Source organism: Gobius niger, assembly GCF_951799975.1.
Source record: "Gobius niger genome assembly, chromosome: 1".
NCBI lineage: Eukaryota > Metazoa > Chordata > Actinopteri > Gobiiformes > Gobiidae > Gobius > Gobius niger.
The window spans coordinates 56,206,505-56,227,013 of record NC_136852.1 but is presented as its reverse complement, the minus strand read 5'-3'; the positions used below and the strand labels follow the sequence as shown (position 1 = coordinate 56,227,013).

Below are 20,509 nucleotides of genomic sequence, written 5' to 3'. Positions count from 1 at the left end.
TACTTTAGAGGGAGTTCATTTGGACTAATATATTTCTTTAAAAATAGTATATGTGGCATTAGGATGCATTGTTCTATATCAAAATATGTGTGTATTGGATTATTAAAAGGAAAGTCACCTGCTTTGTGCCATGTTGTAATTGATAAGACATACTATAGAACAAATATTGGTCTATGGACATGGACAGGACTGTGCAAACAAAGCTTTTTCTGCACTTGACATGCATTACCCAGTGGACACAGTCTAACCTGAAGCATTTGTTGTAGTGAGCTTTAATTGCAGTTGTCAGACTATAAGGTGGGGCAGCCTCCCTCTGTGGTGTAGCAGTGTATTTGTATGGGTTTTGGTGAGACTTGTATATATCTGCGGGTGCATTTGTACAGCTGCAGGCCAGTAAATGACAGGGCTCATTTCAAATGTATCCTCAGGCAGCAGCCAACAGTGTGCCTTATAGGACTACATGTGTAAAATGGGCCATTTTGTGAGTCTTTGCACTGGCTTGCTGGCTGTACCCAATGCGGATGAAGAGTATGTACACTGGTGCTGAAGGGCATTCAATCTCAATTCAATCAATAAAAGGGACAACCTTGGATCCTGTTTGTTTGCTTTAATTGCCTGAAAACCGTCACAGTCGTAGAGCACTATGTGGATCCTGGTGTCTTCTCCAAAACTGATTGAATTGAAATGGAACGAGTCCTAATCCTGCTGTAAATATATGTCTATGCAGAAGGACCAGGCCTCACTCTAAAGGAGATGCTCCGACTCTGCATGATTTTAACTCTGCAGCAGGCGGACATGGTTATATAATGCACAAGCCTAGGCGTCCCATGCTCATGGCCGTCATGCTGAGTGGTATGCTGCAGCAAGCCATCACTGATGGGAGAGTGTATGGGGCAGCAATCGGCTGGGCATTCAGTACTGTACCTCAATCACAAGTAAGTTCAGAAAGAGAGAGAGGGAGGAAAGAGGCCTCAAGGGGAGTTTAAGGGGAAAGTTTGAAAAAAGAAATAAAATAAGAGGTATAGACAAGAATGGGGTAAAGAACAAGAGGGACAAAAGGCAGAGAGGGAAGAAAGACAAACAGGAGGAAACCCACAGGCGGCGACAGACTACGAGACGCTACAACTCCACAACTAATGCCTCTGCTACTATGACAAGGAACAGGAATGGCCTGCTGTCTGGATGTGTCCAGATGGCCAAAGTGAAGACATTTATGTGTTTGTGTATCAAATAAGCTGTGTGTGTGTGTTTGGCCCACAAAGTCAAGTCTGTATGTGTTAAAGTGAGGTCTGCGATAGGAGGGTGGGTTCTCTCACCACGGAGTTGTACTGCGTCTCACAGTAAGATCTTACTGTGAACTCCATGTCCTCCTCCTCCTTCTCCTTCACAGGCTTCTCAGGCTCCTCCTCCTCCTTCTCCTGTAGATACGCTTCCTGCTCCTGAGGCATGTACGACATCTCATCCTTGTTCTTGAACTCCAGGCTCAAGATGGATGGAGGCAGGAGCAGTCCCAGTATAACCTTGTGCAGAAAAATAGAGTGACTATGGTGACTGTGCCAAAACACACTGAACAAAGAAGTTTGAGCTGTACAGGTGATTTTTTTCTTTCTTTTATAAATTAATAATTGGGCACATTATGGCCTGGCATGGGCAAATAGATTACAGTAACAATAAATCAGAAAGAGATGGTCAAAGGAAGTGGATTACAAAAGCATGAGTGTGAATGGGGAATAAACGTACCGCGCTGCCACAAAGGATGAGAGGGGCGCACAGCTGCCGCAGATAAAGGGGACAAGTGTGAAGTAAACGCTTCACATTCATAATAGTCCAACAGGCCCAAACATTACCTCACTGAGCAAGTAGAAGGATGGAGAGCCCTGTTCCCAAGTGCCGTCTTATCTCTACAAGCAGCTGGCCTCATGGGGACAACTAGCTACTGGAGGACTCAGCTTTTACTTTATATTAATTTATGATGAAATGAGCAATGGAAAATAGGTGTCATTTTGGAGATGGCTTAAAAGTCAAGGTGTAAGCAGTCGACATCACGCAAATTAACACAGAACAACATAACCATGGACCCAAAGTAAACAATAAACTCTAAGCTACAAAAGTTAAGTCATATTAACCTATTCAACCCTAACGGCACCCGATCGGGGGCCAGTTTTGCTCTGGGCCAAACTGGAGAATATGTGCTCAGTTCAGGTGGGAGTCAAGGGGTTAAGTAATTGTATCTATCAAATTGTCTATAGTTAAACATTTATTTTTATGGTAAAGGTTTCAATTATAGACACACATTGAAATATGTCTAATGGAGGTCGATGTGATATGAGGCTTCTAAACATGTCAGTGTTGAACTGTGCCAGTAGGGGGTGCTTTATATTCATGTTTAGTCGGTACTTCAGCGGGAGCTTGTCTCTATGTCTTATGGCAGGGGTGTCGAAGTCGTTTGGGTCGAGGGCTTAAACTTACTGTGCTTCATCAGCCTGTGTCACATGTTTTTCAAAGTGCTTCATAAAGTCATTCACATTCAATGGCAGTAAGTTACTAATGTAGCCACAGCCGCCCTGGGGCAGACTGACCATTTACCATGTGGCTTTAATATGCTGTTTATATCCTGATCTCTTATTATGTCAGTGCCCTCTGCTGGATGTGTGTGGTATTCTCTCCTTTTTTAGTTTAAGCTGCCCCTAGTGGCTGGAGTGAGCAAATTGGTTATTTCTTTAAAAATCCATAGCTCCACACAGGAATGGGCTAGAGCAGGGGTAGGCAACGTCAGGCCCGGGGGCCAAATCCGGCCCTCCAGCACAGAACCTCTGGCCCCCAAGATGATTTTGAGAAATATTATTATGCAAATACCAGTTAAATTACCCTAAAAATGAAAGAAATAGTGTCCTGGCAGAACATCCCACTTGGTCATATTATATCATGTAAAATGGGAATTCTAAGCCCAAAAGTGGGTCGCGGACGCGGAACCATTTTCAGTGGGTCACCAGTCTAAAGGGAACTTTTATTCAATATTTTCCATCTGAAACTGTATTGGAACACTAACAGTTTGTTGAAATGTTTGTTATTGGGTTGTTTTGATCATAATTTCAGTCTTGTCACAAAAGTCACAAAAACTTGTGTGGAAAATACAACATTTTATACGATAAATGACTAATTACAGTCATAATACAGAAGCCATGTCACTTAAGAACCACTGATGTAAAACATTGGTATTTGCAGAAAAAAGTTCTTTACTTTTGGCTACAATGGTGAGTTTCGGCAAAGACGAAAATCGGCCCTCCAGGATGCAAACTTGCCTACCCCTGGGCTAGAGACTTCCTTTTTTTTTTACATGCTCAGGAATTACATACTCCTCAAAGGGGCACACGACCTTGACACATGTGTCTTAATGTTCCGAATAGTGAGCTCTTCGCTTTTCTGTAGAAAGGCTGAGGCCTCATTGCTCTTCAGGCACAAACTGAGAAGTGAAGAAAGAAGTTTTTCCTGGAAACAAAGAGCTCACTGTATTTAGCGTCATGTTACTGTCACTCATGGTGTCTGACCTAAAGTCTAACTCTGAAGAAAGTCAACTCACATTTACACTGAGAGGGTTGGAAGGGCGCCCCCTTGTGTCACCTTGCATCCAAATGCCCAGAACAAAACAGCGGGTCCTATACGGGCTCAGGTATTCTAAGGGGTTAATGGGTGATTGGCAAGTAGATTACTGTAAATTCTCTAATACTGGCCTGTATTCCATTAGTGGCCGGGTCTCTGACAGGGGCCGGGTCTCTGACAGAGGCCGGGTCTCTGACAGAGGCCGGGTCTCTGACAGTGGCCGGGTCTCTGACAGGGGCCGGGTCTCTGACAGGGGCCGGGTCTCTGACAGAGGCCGGGTTCGCGGCTGGCGGAGGCAAATGAAAGCCGGTCTCTAAAACAGGCAAACAAAATGTGACAAAAAAGTAAGAAAACGTTGACAAAAAAGTGACGAAAAATTGATGAAAAAGTGGCAAAAATGTCATCGTAATGATACGAGGAGTAAAACGTCTGCGCAGTAACTCCTAAAGGTTATTGACGGAAGTGAGCGGGGAAGTCTTTAGGAGTTACTACGCGGACGCTTTGCTCCTCGTATCATTACGCCTCACAATATAGTCCCCCTTTTTATTTGCTTATAAAATCGACATGTTACATTTCTGTGTAAATATACTTCGCATGAAAACACTTCACGTAACTTTATTTAAATAGGGAACACGTGGAAGAGCTTGGTAGCTTCTATCGTGAGCTTTTTCGGAGCTATGTGACAACTGGGAGAGGCTGCGTATGTGCTCCGTTTGCGTGACAGAGCGCACGGACAAAGACCATACGGGGATATATTAACACGTCTAAAGTAAGGTAAGAACATATCTTAGTATGTAAAAACGGTGGCCTATTCCTTTAAACACATTCGTTATAGATTTGTTTATAGTAGTAGGAGTAGGAGTAGGAGTAGGAGTAGGAGTAGGAGTAGGAGTAGGAGTAGTAGCAGCAGCAGTAGGGTTGGTCCATATCATACCGTGCACGGTAATACGGTATAGATTTTGGACACCGGTGTAAACTTTCATACCGCGGTAGATGAGATCTTTTAACCCCTTAGAATACCTGAGCCCGTATAGGACCCGCAGTTTTGGTCCGGGCATTTGGATGCAAGGTGACACAAGGGGGCGCCCTTCCAACCCTCTCAGTGTAAATGTGTTGACTTTCTTCAGAGTTAGACTTTAGGTCAGACACCATGAGTGACAGTAACATGACGCTAAATACAGTGAGCTCTTTGTTTCCAGGAAAAAGGCTGAGGCCTCATTGCTCTTCAGGCACAGACTGAGAAGTGAAGAAGGAAGTCATGGAGCTTCTGCTTTAGACAGAACTTCAGACTTCTGCTGGATATAAGAGTTATATCATATTCTGAAACTCAAATATGGCAAAAGCAACAAATACAAATTATTACAAAAAACAAACATTTTATTGATGCTTATAAAGGTTGAAGAAATATCCAAATATATGATCTGCTGTAGGTCATGTGTGTCCTCTGAGTCGTGGCGGGTCATGGTGGACCGTGACAGATGTGGACAGGACTGTGGTAGATCTACTTTTACTTTGTAGAATGAGAGTCATTAATAATTAACTAATATTTTAATTATGTACAGGATTGTTCACACTTATTATGAAGGAATACTTTAATTTCAATCTTTCATTGTTACATCCAGCAGAAGTGTAATGTTCTAACGCAGAATCTCCATGACTTCTTTCTTCACTTCTCAGTTTGTGCCGGAAGAGCAATGAGGCCTCAGCCTTTCTACAGAAAATAAAGAGCTCAGTATTTAGCGTCATGTTACTGTGACTCACGGTGTCTGACCTACAGTGTATCTCTGAAGCCAATCAGATCACAGAGACTCAGAGTGGGCGGAGCTCAAATGTGACCAAACGCCAAGATCTGAGATCTGAGACAAGAATAATATTTCAGCGCTTTAATTGAATACTAGTGAACATAAAGGAAACAAAGTCATCACAACAACATTTAGCGCCTAGAAGACGGTTCCTGTGGCGGTTCCAGCTGACAATTGTCACAACTCCAGTAACTTTAGAGAAAACATATCATTTTGACAATGTTATTCGGTGTATACCATCAGCCCTCGGGGGAACACAATCTTGTTTGTTACACTTGTGGGTTCCTTTTCTTATTTCTGCTCCAGTGAACTTGCCTTCGTAATATATGCCCTCTCTCTTTTCTTCACCTGCAAATGCCAGGGCTGACTCCAAGCACTAGCAGTCTCATTTGCAGGACAAACACCTTCACACATTGAGTGTGATTTCAGCCATCCTCTCAGTAACTTTCACAACCACTTACTCTCGATATATTTTTGCTACTTCCGGATCTACACTCACTCAACTATAATCGAAATAGTCAATAAACAATAAAAGCGACCTCAGGATGTGATTTTAAACGCTCTGGGACAAATGTGTTTCACTGTATATGTTGCTGCCAGTTTTTCCAAATTGTTGCCTCAAGTCTTTCCTTTTGGCTTACCAAGAGTCATAACCAGACACCCTTGTAGATGCAAATGCACTCAGAACTCAGTCCGCCTTTGTAGAGGCACAGAGATTATACTTAGAAAGAGTAGATTGTAACGTTAATGTTTGACATTTCTGTAGTATAGAAACACACTTAACTGTGGACAGGGACAAGAGCGGCGCATCGATCATGCACCCAGGCTCCCTCTGTGTAACTCCCTCTGTGTATTGAGTGTAACAGTGTGTACTGAAAGGTTAACCACAATCCCTCCCACTCTGCCATCTCTGTACAAATGTTCAGGTACTATAAGTCTATTCTCGTGTTTACTCAGCAAATGTCCAGCCGTATTTTCTAGAGAGAGTCTAGACTTTCCTTTCTTTCTACTCCCCCTCCACTATTCCAAGGGCATCTTAAGGCACAAAGACTTGCATTTCAAAAGCCTAACAAAGAGCAGCAAAACACGCACACTTTAATTTTTAATGCTGTTATTGTGTTTTCTTTGTTGTAGAGCCACTGGGGGAAAGAAAAATATTCTAGCTGCATGATTATAGAAAATATCAAATTTCTTTTTTGAGCATTGGGATTGTGATTCAGTCCACTGTGCACAGGACCACCTCGTGAATGCCCTTCCTCCTCAGACCTCAGAAGCTAAGCCAGGATGGGCCTGGGATGGGAGACCGTGAGGGTTGAGTGGTTGGTTGGTCTTTGTAATTAGCTGATTGCAACGGTTCAATTTCAATGTACCTGCGATTGAATGTGCTGACTGGCTCCACCTGACAAATGACCTTTACCTTCAGGCCGGAGTTCTTGCGCATGCGGAGCCGTCCCATCCACATGTCAGTCAGCAGCATCTGACTGCAGGTGTGAGCGATGAAATCTCGGTGTTTGGCCGCCACTGCCAGCTGTAGGCAGGTGGCATTGCTCCAGTTCTTCAGCTCGTAAGTCAACAGCTTCATGGCCATCTGCTCGTCCTGTTTATAGGACTGGTCAAGGAGCTCTACTGCCAGCTGGGCGAACTCTCTGTCAAACGATATGCAGAGGCACACACAGAACACCACAATGTGTCACTATAAATAACAACATTATCCAAACAGCTAAAAGATGTAAATACACTTGTAAAGGCATTAGTGGCCATCTGGAGAGATTCTCAAGGAGATTACGAAGTTATTTAGCAAGAGATGATCAATTATGCCTTGCGTAGTAATCAAACCCAAATCTCTGTGCAGCTGAAACTGAATGATAATTGCCAAATGGCGAGTACTGTTAAAGTGTAAAAATACACATTGGCAATATCACTAATGTAGACTTCTGTCATGGAAGTCTAAAACCATATTGCTGTGTATAATCAGTTGTGACATGCTGGGACAACTGGGCTCCAGTGAAAATGTGTTTTCAAGACAGTGCGCAGCTATTTATGCAGCTTCAGTCGTATGTGAATAATAAACTCCTTATTAACATTTCCGCTGCTGCTTTCGCATCTCGAGGTGACTACATTATCACAGGCGTAACTTTCATGGCATTTTCAAGTTTACAACAGGTCATTGTTTTAGTAAGGACGCAGCCTTTATGTAGCCTGACAACGTTTCCTCACACATTGCACATTGCTGCCTACTGTATGTAAACTTCCCAAATCACATTCACGACTGTACAGAATTTACCCCCCACTAAAACAGCGGTTAGAATAAACCAAACATTTACATACAGCTTCTTGTTTTTGGAGGCTTTAGTATATTTGCCAGATCAATCTTGTTTCTTCAAGTCCTTTCAACTGACCACAATAACCACTTTTTTGATTGAATAATGTTACTTCTATTTGTAATGTGTGTGTGTGGGGGGTCACCTTAGTCCATTTCTGCTGACAGAGAAGACAATAAAATTCATCATAGAACTCTGGCCCGTCTTTCAACTACCGTATTTCACGGAGTATAAATTGAGCTTTTTTTCATAGTTTGGATTGGAGTGCGACTTATACTCAGGTGGGACTTATATATCAAAACATATGATCCCACAATGTTTGTTATTTTGACACTGACAGCCAATAGAGGGCGCTCTGGGCTTGTGTACCAGTATCTGCTACTTTTGTACCGATGAATATTTAAAAAATGGTAACTAAGCAGCAGAAAGAAAGTTTGGAGTGAGTGAGAAACTTGAGAGGGACTGGTGAAAAGCAGAGATTACACTTGCTGCAATGAAGAAAACAAAAAAAGCTAATAGCAAGCTAAAAGCTAGATGGCCACAGCTAGAGGAACGAGTTCGCAAATGGGTGCTAGAACAGCGTGCTGAGGGGAGAGGCTTGTCAACGGTGCAGCTACGCCTCCATGCCAAGGTAGTTGCCAAGACTGGTGCGACTTATGCTCCGGAACGACTTATATATGTTTAATTCTACTTCATTTTGCATTTTTTTGGCTGGTGCGACTGATGCTCCGGAGTAACTTATACCCCAGAAAATACAGTACATACCAAACTACAGGTTGTCTATAAAGCAAACATGTTTCTGCAATTATTCATCTACTTTTTTTCTAAATATCTATAAAAAACATGACAAATCTTTGTGATCAGGGGGATGGCTCAACTAGAGGCTTAGCATAAAACAGTATTCTCTCTAGATGATGAGCGGGACGTCCCACCTGGAGTTGTGGTTCAGTTCCTGAGAGATGTCATCCACCATATCGTTCTCTGACGCTTCATGTGCCATGGCTTTGCACAGTTTACACGCCACCAGAGCCTTAGCCATGGCCTCTTCACCGTGCTGCCAGAAGAACAGAGCCATCTTCTGCCGCTTCAGGAGCACCGCCCACACCATGAGCTCGTGAAAGGGGAAGGGAAAGTGGTTGATCTCTGGATCGTCCAAATCGATGTCCACCTCTTCTTCACGCTTTTGTGTTGTTTTCTGGCGGCCTCTACGAATGGGCATGTCATCCTGAAGAACACACAGTAATATTAATTAAATAATGTAGAAAACTATGTATGAAGTATCACTATGAATTGATGAGGACACAGCACCTTTACATGAGCAAAAAAAACTTAAATTGTTTAAATAACTCGATTTAAAACAGACCAAGTAGAACATTATACTACATTTTGGGTACTATAATTTACTTCTATAGCAACACTTTAACAATTTAAAACGTAAATATTAATAGTATTATTTAGCTTTATCGTTGAAACTTGAATAAACATTTTTGGTTCTTTTATTCGCTGCCATCTTTTTATCTTTCTACATGAATAAAAATAAACTTGCTATTTTAATCGCTCTTTATGTATATTTAGCAGTGGCGCCTCAACAATGGCAACAGTACAAACATAGTGGATTGGCACCACCAAAGAAGACAGCAACAAACTAGAGTGGGATGGACTTCAGAAAGCACAGCTCACAAAGGAACTGGTATCCTTACATGTTTGATATAAATACCTCTGTGGACAGAGGAGTCATACTGTGATAAAAGCTTTATGATGTGGATACTTCAAGGAGAGTACACAAAGCATGTATTATGAAGTCTCTTTTGGTCGGTCATTACCTATTCACTCAACTAGAACTGAGCTACTCTGGCATGTAGCTGAGCGTCACTGTCTGAAGACATTAGACATTCATGAAGATACATGTAAGTATACATTTAGGGCAATGGGGCATGACATAAACCTACTAACATTGATTTCTGTATTGATCATAAGGCTAATCATTATAACTACAGTTAATCAACATTTTCAATATTTACCAAAGACTTAATCGCTCAACCCCAACCTGAACGAAGCACATTTTCTTCAGTTCGGCTTTACTCAAATCTTAAAAAATATAGGTCAAAAATAGAGATGAAAGCGAGGATAAAAACGCGACATAAAAGCCACAAAAAAGTGACAAAATGCGATGAAAACTGATGAAAACGTGACAAGAAAGCAACAAGAAAAAGCAAGAAAAACACAACAAGGAACAGCATTAAAAAAAGAGATGAAAACATGACAAAAGCGCTTAAAAATGTGATAAAAACGAGGCGACAACGTGACAAAAAAAAGTTAGGATCAGTTATGCACGTCTTAGCTTTCAAATGACTGGCCTATAGGCGTCAAGAAGTTTTTAGATTTGGGTAAAGCCAAATTGGAGAAAATGTGCTCGGATCAGGTGGGGGTTAAGGGGTTAAAAATGGTGCTTCTTTAGGGCACTTAACCACCAGTAAAGAAACCCTGCTTTATCTTTTATTCTGTATTAGGATCCCCATTAGCTTCAACAAAGTGGTTGCTAGTTTTCCTGGGGTCCTGCTTTAAAGTGCTGTATTCTTAATCATCCTAAACCAACAAGCCAAAATGTACAATTACATCATTTCTATGCAACAAATTATATTGTGTTTTTATTAAGTAAGAAAAAATGACTTACTTCCATCCCTAACAGCTTCAAGGCTTTGGGCTGAAAAGACAAGAGAATACAGACAAATATAGAACAACTTGTAGGATAATGTACTCTTTGAAAACTGGGATCCTGACAATCACATGGGAGTAAAATGTGTTTTACAGTTGTGTTCTAACCGTAACCACCAAGCGGCATTTTTGTGTGTACCCAACTGTATCATGCACAGGTCTGTGGGCATGTGTACGCATGAGGTGCATATGTGCCACTGGAATTGTACAGCATATCTATAAAGCGGAGCATGTATGAATTATGCATTCATGAGACATCATCTGAGCTGGTAAAAATAGCCCTGGCCTCCTGTGGGGATTTGGATATCTGCATCTATTTCAAGGCTTTGTTCTTAGTTAACGTGTCGGTGTAACACATGTGCACAGGGCTGAAATGGCACATTCATTTGATTTGGAGGGAAAAGGGAATTTTGATTTGACGTCATCTCACAGATTCTTCTCTGCATGTTGCAATGAGAGGGTTTTATCAGGGTATTTTCAGCTGCCATTTCTCATGCAGGTATGTAGTATGTGTGGTGTGATAAACAGGCACATGAACACTAATCTGTATCTGGTAGAGCCAGATATAGAATGTACCTATATGCAGAAATAATACTAAAATGCAAGCTAGAAATGATCTGTTATTTTTTTTTATTATTATCAATATACATTTACTTACTCTCTTGGGGCCAAACAGGTTGTGGTATAAGGTCCTGAATCTCTTCCTGGTGTAATTACAACGATAAGCCCCGCCCATTAGGTATTCAATGACCAATCCGATGTCGATGAGGCTGATGCGGTAGTCTGGAGGCAGGTTTCCCTAGAAAAGACAAAACAAAACATAGTAAGTTTCAATGGCCGCTGTCAAAGCCAAGAGATTAAAAAAATCAGTAACGTTACAGAGGGAAGAACAAATTATCTCAGTCATACACACGTCACAAATCCAAATCAAACTGTTCTTGGCTATGAAAGAGACATGATTATCTGATTCACCTTGAAGTAGATCCAACTGAACCCTGGATATTCCCGCTTGAAAAAAACACACATTGTCAGTGAGAACACCGTTCACGCAAGAAAGTGGAAGATGAGCCACACCAAGTTTGGATCGATCACTCTTTTCCAGACTTGAATTGGGCACTGAACAATGAGCAGAAAGTTGAACAAAAAGTCACTAAATTCAATAGTTTGTGTTTAAGATGGGCAACTGAAGGGAAGATCATTTATTATTCATATTATTTTAATATAGAAGAAGCCTGGAAGAGAGGACCACCAGTATGGGGAGATAGACAGGCAGTTACTACAGCTGCAGGGGAGAATCATTAAACCAGTGTTTTCATGTGTGCTTATGTGAAACACGAGAAAGCTTATCCTTGCGAGAGTCATATTAGCATCACCCGGACATACGTTCTACAATTAGCTTATGCAATATTTATTTGCTTTTAGCACTTTGATTTTTTGATAACGAAAAGCTTGAAGCTTTTAGTTTTTTTCACAATGTAGCATTACATGATGGTTTGTAAGTTGAATCCCAGATGAATGCGTGAAGTTGTGAAAATTAACTACACTAAACTAAACATAATCAAGAAAATAGAGAGACAACAGAGAATGGTCAAATGTATTTCCAGTATTAATGTTTATCGTAGATGTACATAAAGTACAGTTACACAAACAGGAGTCACACAGTATACATTCTTCTTTTTTTGGTTCTCAAGACAAACCCTGTTTTCACCTGATGTCTGCATATAAATACAATAATGCACAGCTCAAAGTTAGCCACTGGCAGCGGCTGAGCACCATAAAATTGCAAACCCTAAATTTCATTTTCTCATTGTCCCGATAAACAGAAAGTTCAAAGACAATGCTGTGTGGTCAGCTGAGTCCTTTTAAACTCCCTTTGGCTATAAAACGGAGCTAATAAATGTTCACCATAACTTTAGAGGAAAAACCTTTTAATTCAAAAACAAAGTTTTTGCTGACTCATTATTTTGAAAAAGACTTCAATGAGTCTACACAAACATGAACCAATTAACTGAGCAGTGGTGCTTAAAGAAATTTTCAGAATTTTCACTTAACCTGGCCAGGCCACTGTGTGTAATTCAGTGTCTGCCTCATATACCCGGCTTTATTTATCAGTAAATCCAAATTGAATCAAATTCCAACCAACTCTGGATTTGCATTTTTTCTTCAAAATAAAAAAAGAAAGAAAGAAAGAAAGAAAATTAACCAGTTTTTGTGCAGAGTAAAAACCGTGAAGAGTTGAATGTTACGCTCACGACCCCTTCAGAGAATATCTACATGAGTTTGCACTTAATCAACTCAGGGCTCAAAGTTCCAAGAAATGACGATGTAGACATGATGACACACTGCCATGACCAGGCACTAAACCTAATAAGCAGTGTACACGACACAACCAGCTACAGCTCTATTATAGCAAGTACACCAAGCTCTGAGGATGGTGCCACCGAGCCATGCACTACAGAGTGTTTATAGTGTTAACATTAGCTACTTAAGAGCTAATCTAATTTGTACTGCATCCTTAAGTAGTCATCTCAGCTGCATTAGCGACAGGGCAGAATATTTGGGGGACATGTCAGAAAGCATTTTAATTTTTTACAAGTCTTATGACTGCAATAATAAAGTAGCAGTAAAATAAAGTAGTGAAAGTAGTAAATCACATGCAGAACATGTTCCTCGGTTTAAACCAAAGGGCAAACGGTTTTAAACATAATAATAAAAGTCTGTGGAGGCAGGACATATATGTAGTTAGCAGAGGACTTTGTGGTACTTAAACAATTTTGGTGGCTAGGATTTGCGATCATTAGAACTGCAGCCCTAATTAGTAACACCCCATAATCCACCGGTAGTACTTTCACAACAGAAAAAAAATGCCTTTAGTGAGGTCAACATTAGCCTCACAGCAGATCCATTGCGGTTTGCGCATTATGGAATTCTGTGAAAGAAACAGTGCAACAAAAACAGTGTGGTTGCGTGAGTGAGTTATTGAGAGAGAGAGTATGGATAATTTGCAGCAGAGAGCTAGAGATGAGGGTCGTGCACAGCTTCACACAGCCACTGCAGCCTGTAACTCCAGCTGAAAGAGAAAAGCCAGCCTCTGCAGCTAACACCAACACAATGGAACCCACAGCGACGAAGCAACATCGATTCTACTGCGTGTGACGTCACCAGGAACACACATTCGAGCTATCATTCTCACGCTGACAACACAGATGTACGTACCTTTTTCACATCCCTGACGAGGTGGTACAGAGTGTTGGACGGCCCGTGTCTCTGGTAACAAAAACAACAATAGTAACCAGAGGTACAGGTAGGACGCTGTTACACAAATACATGTACTTGGGCCACTTTTTGAAGTAATTGTACTTCTTAGTTTATCATAAGAATCATTTACTTCTGTTTGAGTGATATTATAATGTATCTGTACTTCATTATAATATTACTTCCACTGTGAGTAGGTCTAAGCTTCATGTTTCTGTTTACATACTGAACATACCGGTAAGCATTCTGTGTCGTCTACTTTCTTTCTTCAGAATAGTTTGCTTTTCATTTTCTTTCTTTCTTTGTTTCACATAATTTATCACTACTAAAACATCAATCAGACTTTTACACCCAAACAGTCATTCAGTAATTACAGTAAGTGGCCTTTTCTCACTACTTTTTACTTTCACGTGAGTAAACTTGACTCTCACTTGAAACATTTCATGGCAACACTCACTCTGATAGTAAAACATAAAGGGTTAGCCGTTATCGTATATCAACTTGGAAACATCTCTACATCTATTGGAGTAAGATTTATTTAATGTTCTGCATTTCACGCTGCAGGGCAATCGACTTTTGGTTGTGTGGGATTTTCATCATTTTTACACCTTCAACAAAAATCCCCTCAGGGCTACGGATGGTGAGACGCCATTCCCCATTTATCCCACAATGGGAGGCAGCAACACGAGTGTGACAGAAAAATTATCTTTATATTGAAAGGTGCTGTCAGAATATTTTCACACTAGAACAAGCTGGATGACAGTGGACATTTTACACTACTATTTGATATTAATAGTGTTCAAACTACAGTGATAAACAATGTTAGTTTAATACCGTGTTATAAAGCTCTTCCAGTCTGGAGAGAGTGAGGAAGCGATGCATACTGACTCCATTTTCAATTAAGAGTTTGACAAAGTCCACTCTGTCAAGAACTAAGGCATCCAGCATTGCCTGCTCCAGAGAACCAACCTGTAGAAATAAAAGGAAAGATACTTTAAATAATGTATGGACAGTACTGTTACTAGGAGTAACCCACCGTACCTCTGAACAAGTCTCTGCAGGTATTTCAATAATTCATAAGGGACACGCGCTATAGGGAGAGTGTCATCGTGTGAAACCACTCGATTTCCATTCACTTTCTATAACAAATCTAGTTTACTTTGACACTGTTGGAATAAATCTATCTGTGCGTATGACAACTGAAAATCTGCACTTGCTTTTATTTCAGCTGACTCATGATTATGCTTGATGGATTTTATTTATCTTCTTGTAGTTTTATGTCAAATCCCTAGATTAATACAGAACCTCTCCACCTTTATATGCACATTAAGGAAAGTTGTCATTGCCCTTTTAGACAAATAATGGCATGGCTAAATGCCATTTTCATAATAAGTTCTGATTATAATCACTAATGCTTTGGGTTTTGTTCTTTGTTTTGTAGTTTTTCTCTGTAACCTTGATCTGGAAACAGCATAAAGTGATTTTGCCCCTAGAGGTCACTGCAGGTGTCATAGCATGTTGCGTTTTTTTCCTCATTAATTGTGAGAGTAAATACTACACTGACAGAAAAGACAAAGGGAGAGAGGGATATTGTACATCCAATTACACAATGGAGATAATTGTTTTCACCCAAACTTGGCTGTAAATACTGTTTAAGTGGCGCTAGCCCGCAGTTAGCTTTGCCCGTTAGCCTGTTAGCTTCCTTTAGTGTGTATTGGTGGCTCCGACCCGGTGCATGCAAAGTTGCAATTGTGGTTTTCTGGCCAGAGACACCAGGGGGAGATGAAAGACCTCCCAATCATCCCATTAAAACTTGTATTACCCCCAGAGGGACTAGGAAAAGGATTTATTAAAGCAAACAAGTTACTTAGTTCCTCTTTAACTCATAATGAAATACTTCTCACAGGCCATTGCTGTCCATAGATGAAGATTTGACTGCGAGCGATGTCCACCCGGTTCCAGGCCAGAGCTAAACTCAGCTGGTCAGGCGCAGAGGCATTGGCACCTAGAAAAGAAAATGTATCATATTTTTATGTTTTGAAATACCTGGTAGAAGAATAAATTAAATATGAAGCTGCTGGATCACCCCTGCATAAGAAGTGAGAGACAGAGGTGAATTCAGATAGTATTTTTGCTTGCAATGCAGATTTTTTGTTGTAAACAACCATGCAGTGCTTCTCCTCCTCTGGATCGTGACAGTATCATCAGTCTTTGGAGAAGGAAGTAGCAATAACTTCTTTGAGCAGCCATACACCGATTTGTGAATACATTTTGTCACATAATGTTTAACCAAATAGCTTCCATGGATCATAGAATATACTTGAAACGCTTTCAAATATTTTAAATGAAAACGTTTTGTTCTTTTATGTTCCCACGTTTAAAGAAACAAAACAAAAAAGCAACTTCCAAGACTCTCTCTGCTTCTGACACCAAGTGGGAGGAGTACAAAAAGTCTGTAGGTGGAGAAGTGGTTTGTCACTGCCTTTAGAGAAATGTGGGCTAATGCGAAGTATAATATAATCCTTAGTAGTAGACATTTTAATAAGCTTCCAAGGAGCATTGCTCTCACAGACTAAAAGACCCTCAGCATTACTAAAGCTTAATGGTGTGAGTTCAGACAGCCATGCTAATAAGATAGAGAGCTTGCTAATAAGAGCTTCTGTGGAGATATACATACTGGACAGCGCCACATTACACAGGGTGGCCCAGTCTTATCTCACACTGGGGGCTCCCTCAGCGCTTGCCAGTAGGGACCGAGGGAGGAAGCTAAGTGACTTCATGCAGCAATCCTCTCTACACTATTGACCGGCCCTGACGGGAGACCATTAATTAGCCTAAATGGCCTGGGCTGCACAAGAAGGGCAAAAATAAAAATAAATCATGTTCATAAACCATATCAATACAGTATGTTCCTCTCATTTTAATAAAAGAATGTAATATTTTCAAAAGAAAAATGTACCTCAGTTATGACCAAAACTGAACTTTTCATGTGTTCTTTTGCTTTTGAAAAACGACAATGATGTACAGTATTGTGGCTTCCTGCAATATGGATATTGCATAATCTCATATTCCATTAACAATAATTTTGCGACACACTGTGCAGCCCTATGCTCTGCATGTTGGTAAATTGTATCTTTCCCGCTCTTATAAAGCCACACTGCCTGCTCTCTGAGCTCTCCTCGCTGCTCTATTCCCAACTTCACCGTGCCATGTTGAGCTCCAGGCAGTGGCTTAGTTCTTCAGCAAAGAAGTCTAATCCAGTGTTTTAAAAAGCTCTCAGGCAGGAAGTGACTGATTTTCTTCTACACTAAAAGCCTTAACGTGTCTCATTGAGCCAGTCACAGAAGCCCTCACGCTGTTCGCCATAAAGCCACATTTAAAGGAGGAAAGATTTCTCTTCCCTTTTCTTTGCTTAAAAGCGTTCGGCTTCTCCTTCCTCCTCTCATTAATCTAAATGTCGTGTCATGCAAAAAATCTAAAAGAGCAACAAAAACAGAGCGTGAATAAGACCCTGTAAGTCACATTGCCATTGAGTTAGAAATGTGTAAAAAATCAGATGAAAAAAACAAAAAAAAGCAATGTATAGGGCATAGCATTTGGGCTCAGAGTGCTACACATACATACACACACATATATATATATATATATATATATATATATATATATATATATATATATATATATATATATATATATATATATATATATACTGTTTTACAGAAATTACAATTCTCATACAGAGAATCATATGTTAAATAACGTTTTAGTGCTATGCTACTTTGATATAAATATATATATATACAATATATACAATAATATGTGTCAAGCTCCATTTCACATGTATCTTTTTTCCTTTTTTGTTTGTTTACAAACACAAATAAAGACAGTCAATCATCGCTCTTGTTAAGCGGTCCCATGAGACCATGTAGTTGTGAAAAATGCATGCTGTCTAGTCTGGCGGCCAATTCACATGCATAGGTATGTGTGCTTCGAGGCATGTTTGATAACTCCAGCGGGTCTGGTTAACGTCGCCTTCCTTAAAGAGCCAAGAGCAATCTTAATCAATACGAGCTACTGAACAACCAATCGAAGGTATGGATCCGCGGGGTCCTATGGCGTGGGCTTAGGGAAGGCCAAAGAAGAATGGGCCGGGATGAAGGAACAGTGAAGCGGAAAATAGGATGAAGAACAATCAGTGGTTGACTTTAATTACGATGTGTGCACTTTAAAACCGATCTACTGCAGTTCAATGCTGGGGACTACATAGCAATTTGTTACATTTAAAGGTTAATAGTGTTTTGCTTCTGTGTAAATCTATGTGATTCTCTCAGTGTAATTTCTTCATTGTGATCCTTAAAGCCACAGTCAAACAACCTCAAATACTTACCTCCAATGACAATGACCTTTAAAAAGCTGAAACGCCTAATGCCGGAATAGTCGTTTTTGACATCCAGTATTTTTTTGTTTTCGGACATAGCTTGGTAGATAATCAAAAAGGGTAAATAAAAGTTGCTGTAACAAAATGTACTAAACGTTTTTGTTACCTCCAGAGTCTGTCAGTAATCATCAGCTGCCTGTGAAAGGAGATTTAATGAACAGCTGGGTTCCTGATGCTAAATGATGATGCTCCAGGTGCTGTCGTGAGCTCTATGCATACAGAGATAGAAATCTGAACGCAAACTTGTCAGACAGAACCATACAAATCAAAACTTTTTATCATAACATGTTTTACTGTGTGCCATTGCATGAATGTGCGTTTACAATGCAGCTTACGTTTATTTAATAGCCTGGCATTGCAACAGTTTGAGAATGGTACTCCATAGCAAATCCAGCCTTCAGCAAAGCCTAATCAGTTTCAGGGTAGGGCAAGATGTTCACTGCACAATAGAGGACCAAACATATAGATACTGTATTTCTATATATACAACTGCCTTTGTGCTGTAACTGGGCCAGTAAAAGCGTAAAATCTACAGACACTGATAAATAACAACATCCCTGTAGAGTTGGTGATATGGGAACCACTTATGTTACAATTGTGGTTTGTGCTCTGCTGGACACACACACTTACCTTTGAGTAGTGCCGTCAGGATGGCCAAGTCAATGTCCTGATGACCTTCTGACCCCATTCGGAAAACTGTTATCTGACACCATGTAAAAGACAGAAAGACAACATGAAAACAACTCATTATTTTCAGCCAGCTTTTTGTCACACGCAATATCCGCAATACGAATAAAGGAAGCAATTGTGTGCTACTAATTGTGAAATGCTAGAGTGGCATCTGTGGTAGAGGTGACGACAAAACCGACAACAGATAATTAAACCTTGAAATCTAAGATGTGTATATTGTAACATTTCATTGAACCTTGTATTGCTCCAAAGAAGCTTGAAGACGTGTTGTGTGCAGGCTGACATTTTGGATGTCATTTCTGTTTTGTGTAATGGCTCTAAGGATCAAAGCCACTGAGCTGAGAGTAAACCTCGAGCGATGGCACAGCTTTTGTGGATAATCTTCCTGATGTAAAGAAGCTTGTGTAGGCATGGCGGAGGTAACATTATGTACATGGTCACACATGTTTGTATGGTCGTGCATGTGCGAAGGGCACCTTGGGGAGCCGTGTACGGAAGGTGCGTGTTCTGAATGCCCGACGAGCTCGCTCTAATCTTTCCATCCACACATCCATCTCCTCCCACCTTCCGCTCCACCCCACAGCCCATCTTTCCCTCTAAATGGCTTCATTTCGTGGGGCTCCAGGAATCTGTGGGATTTTCTGCGGCTGCGCGCTCCCTCAGGGAATGTTGCAACATAGTGGGATAACCCTCCTCTTCCACACCTCTGTCCTTACATCAGACTGCAAAGAGCCGCTGATGATTCACTGTCTATTATATTGCTCATTCATCTGCTGTAAACCGTATGCCGGTGATGCATTGACTCCGCCCCCAGAGAGTAACGAGACATCATCTAACACCTTCGTCCCGTGTCATGTGCTGCAAAATCAATCACTAAACGCAGAGGCATTGGGTGAAGTTAAATTTGTGTGCAGCCATGTGTGTAATCAGAGGGTCTTTCCCCAGGTGAAATAGAGGTGTGATGGGATATGAAAATATCGATTGAGATTTCTCATAAGCACAGACCAATAAATGTGTGGTGCAGTGGGTAATTTCTTGTGCATTTTGTCTTTAGTCTTACTGTGCCAATGGCAAGATTAGTCTTTGGTAGACTGCCTCTGCTTTCATTCTAATTGACGCTAACTGCACATTTAGGGAGCCATCTGTTTAGCACACATGCAAGACTATGATCTAACCAAGTCCTTGTGCTTTCAAGCACATGTAAACTAGAGCACAGCTAATGAATCTGAGAGAGTACACTGATTCTGAGATCGCAGGCTCAAGAAGTTGAACCAAATGACAAAAATGTTAAGAGACACAAAGCTGCACATACTTTAAATATTTCAGATGCAATTTTGTTATTTATGAGAACAGATTGTACACATTGTAACAACAGGTGCGGTATATTTGAAAAATTTTGTCAAACATAAATGGGATTTGTAAAGAATATTCAATTCTGATGTTTATTGCAAGTTTACTACAACAATCATTTTTGTCTTCAACACAACATCGGTGGTTTACAGTTTTTCTATAATGATCGCAACAAACAGCAGTTACTGCCCTCACAGATACTCCTACAGTATATGCCCCCACATATAGATTGAGGTCTTGGCTGCACACTGGACACAAGATGGATGGTGATGCGGTGGAGGGGAGATAATGATTATAGCAGGTGTTGGCTTTTGTTTCCTGCCTCCCTTTAGGTCCGC

General features: G+C 40.7%; 1 protein-coding gene across 12 annotated transcripts in view; it reads right to left on the bottom strand.

Annotated features, from left to right (window-relative positions):
- The window catches only part of trpm3 (transient receptor potential cation channel, subfamily M, member 3), a 103,761-nt gene that overhangs the window by 9,605 nt on the left and 73,647 nt on the right, over positions 1-20,509 (bottom strand). For 4 of the 12 annotated variants that reach the window (XM_079582695.1, XM_079582700.1, XM_079582699.1 and 1 more), the window contains exons 9-17: positions 18,762-18,834; positions 15,598-15,698; positions 14,528-14,662; positions 13,655-13,705; positions 11,097-11,237; positions 10,398-10,427; positions 8,656-8,948; positions 6,820-7,048; positions 1,317-1,520 (exon numbers count right to left, since the gene is read on the bottom strand). In XM_079582695.1, coding sequence (XP_079438821.1) covers positions 1,317-1,520; positions 6,820-7,048; positions 8,656-8,948; positions 10,398-10,427; positions 11,097-11,237; positions 13,655-13,705; positions 14,528-14,662; positions 15,598-15,698; positions 18,762-18,834 — 1,257 coding nt within the window. Of the gene's footprint in view, positions 1-1,316; positions 1,521-6,819; positions 7,049-8,655; positions 8,949-10,397; positions 10,428-11,096; positions 11,238-11,410; positions 11,447-13,654; positions 13,706-14,527; positions 14,663-15,597; positions 15,699-18,761; positions 18,835-20,509 lie in introns of all 12 variants that reach the window. The other 8 variants (XM_079582691.1, XM_079582698.1, XM_079582697.1 and 5 more) reach the window with 3 other exon arrangements.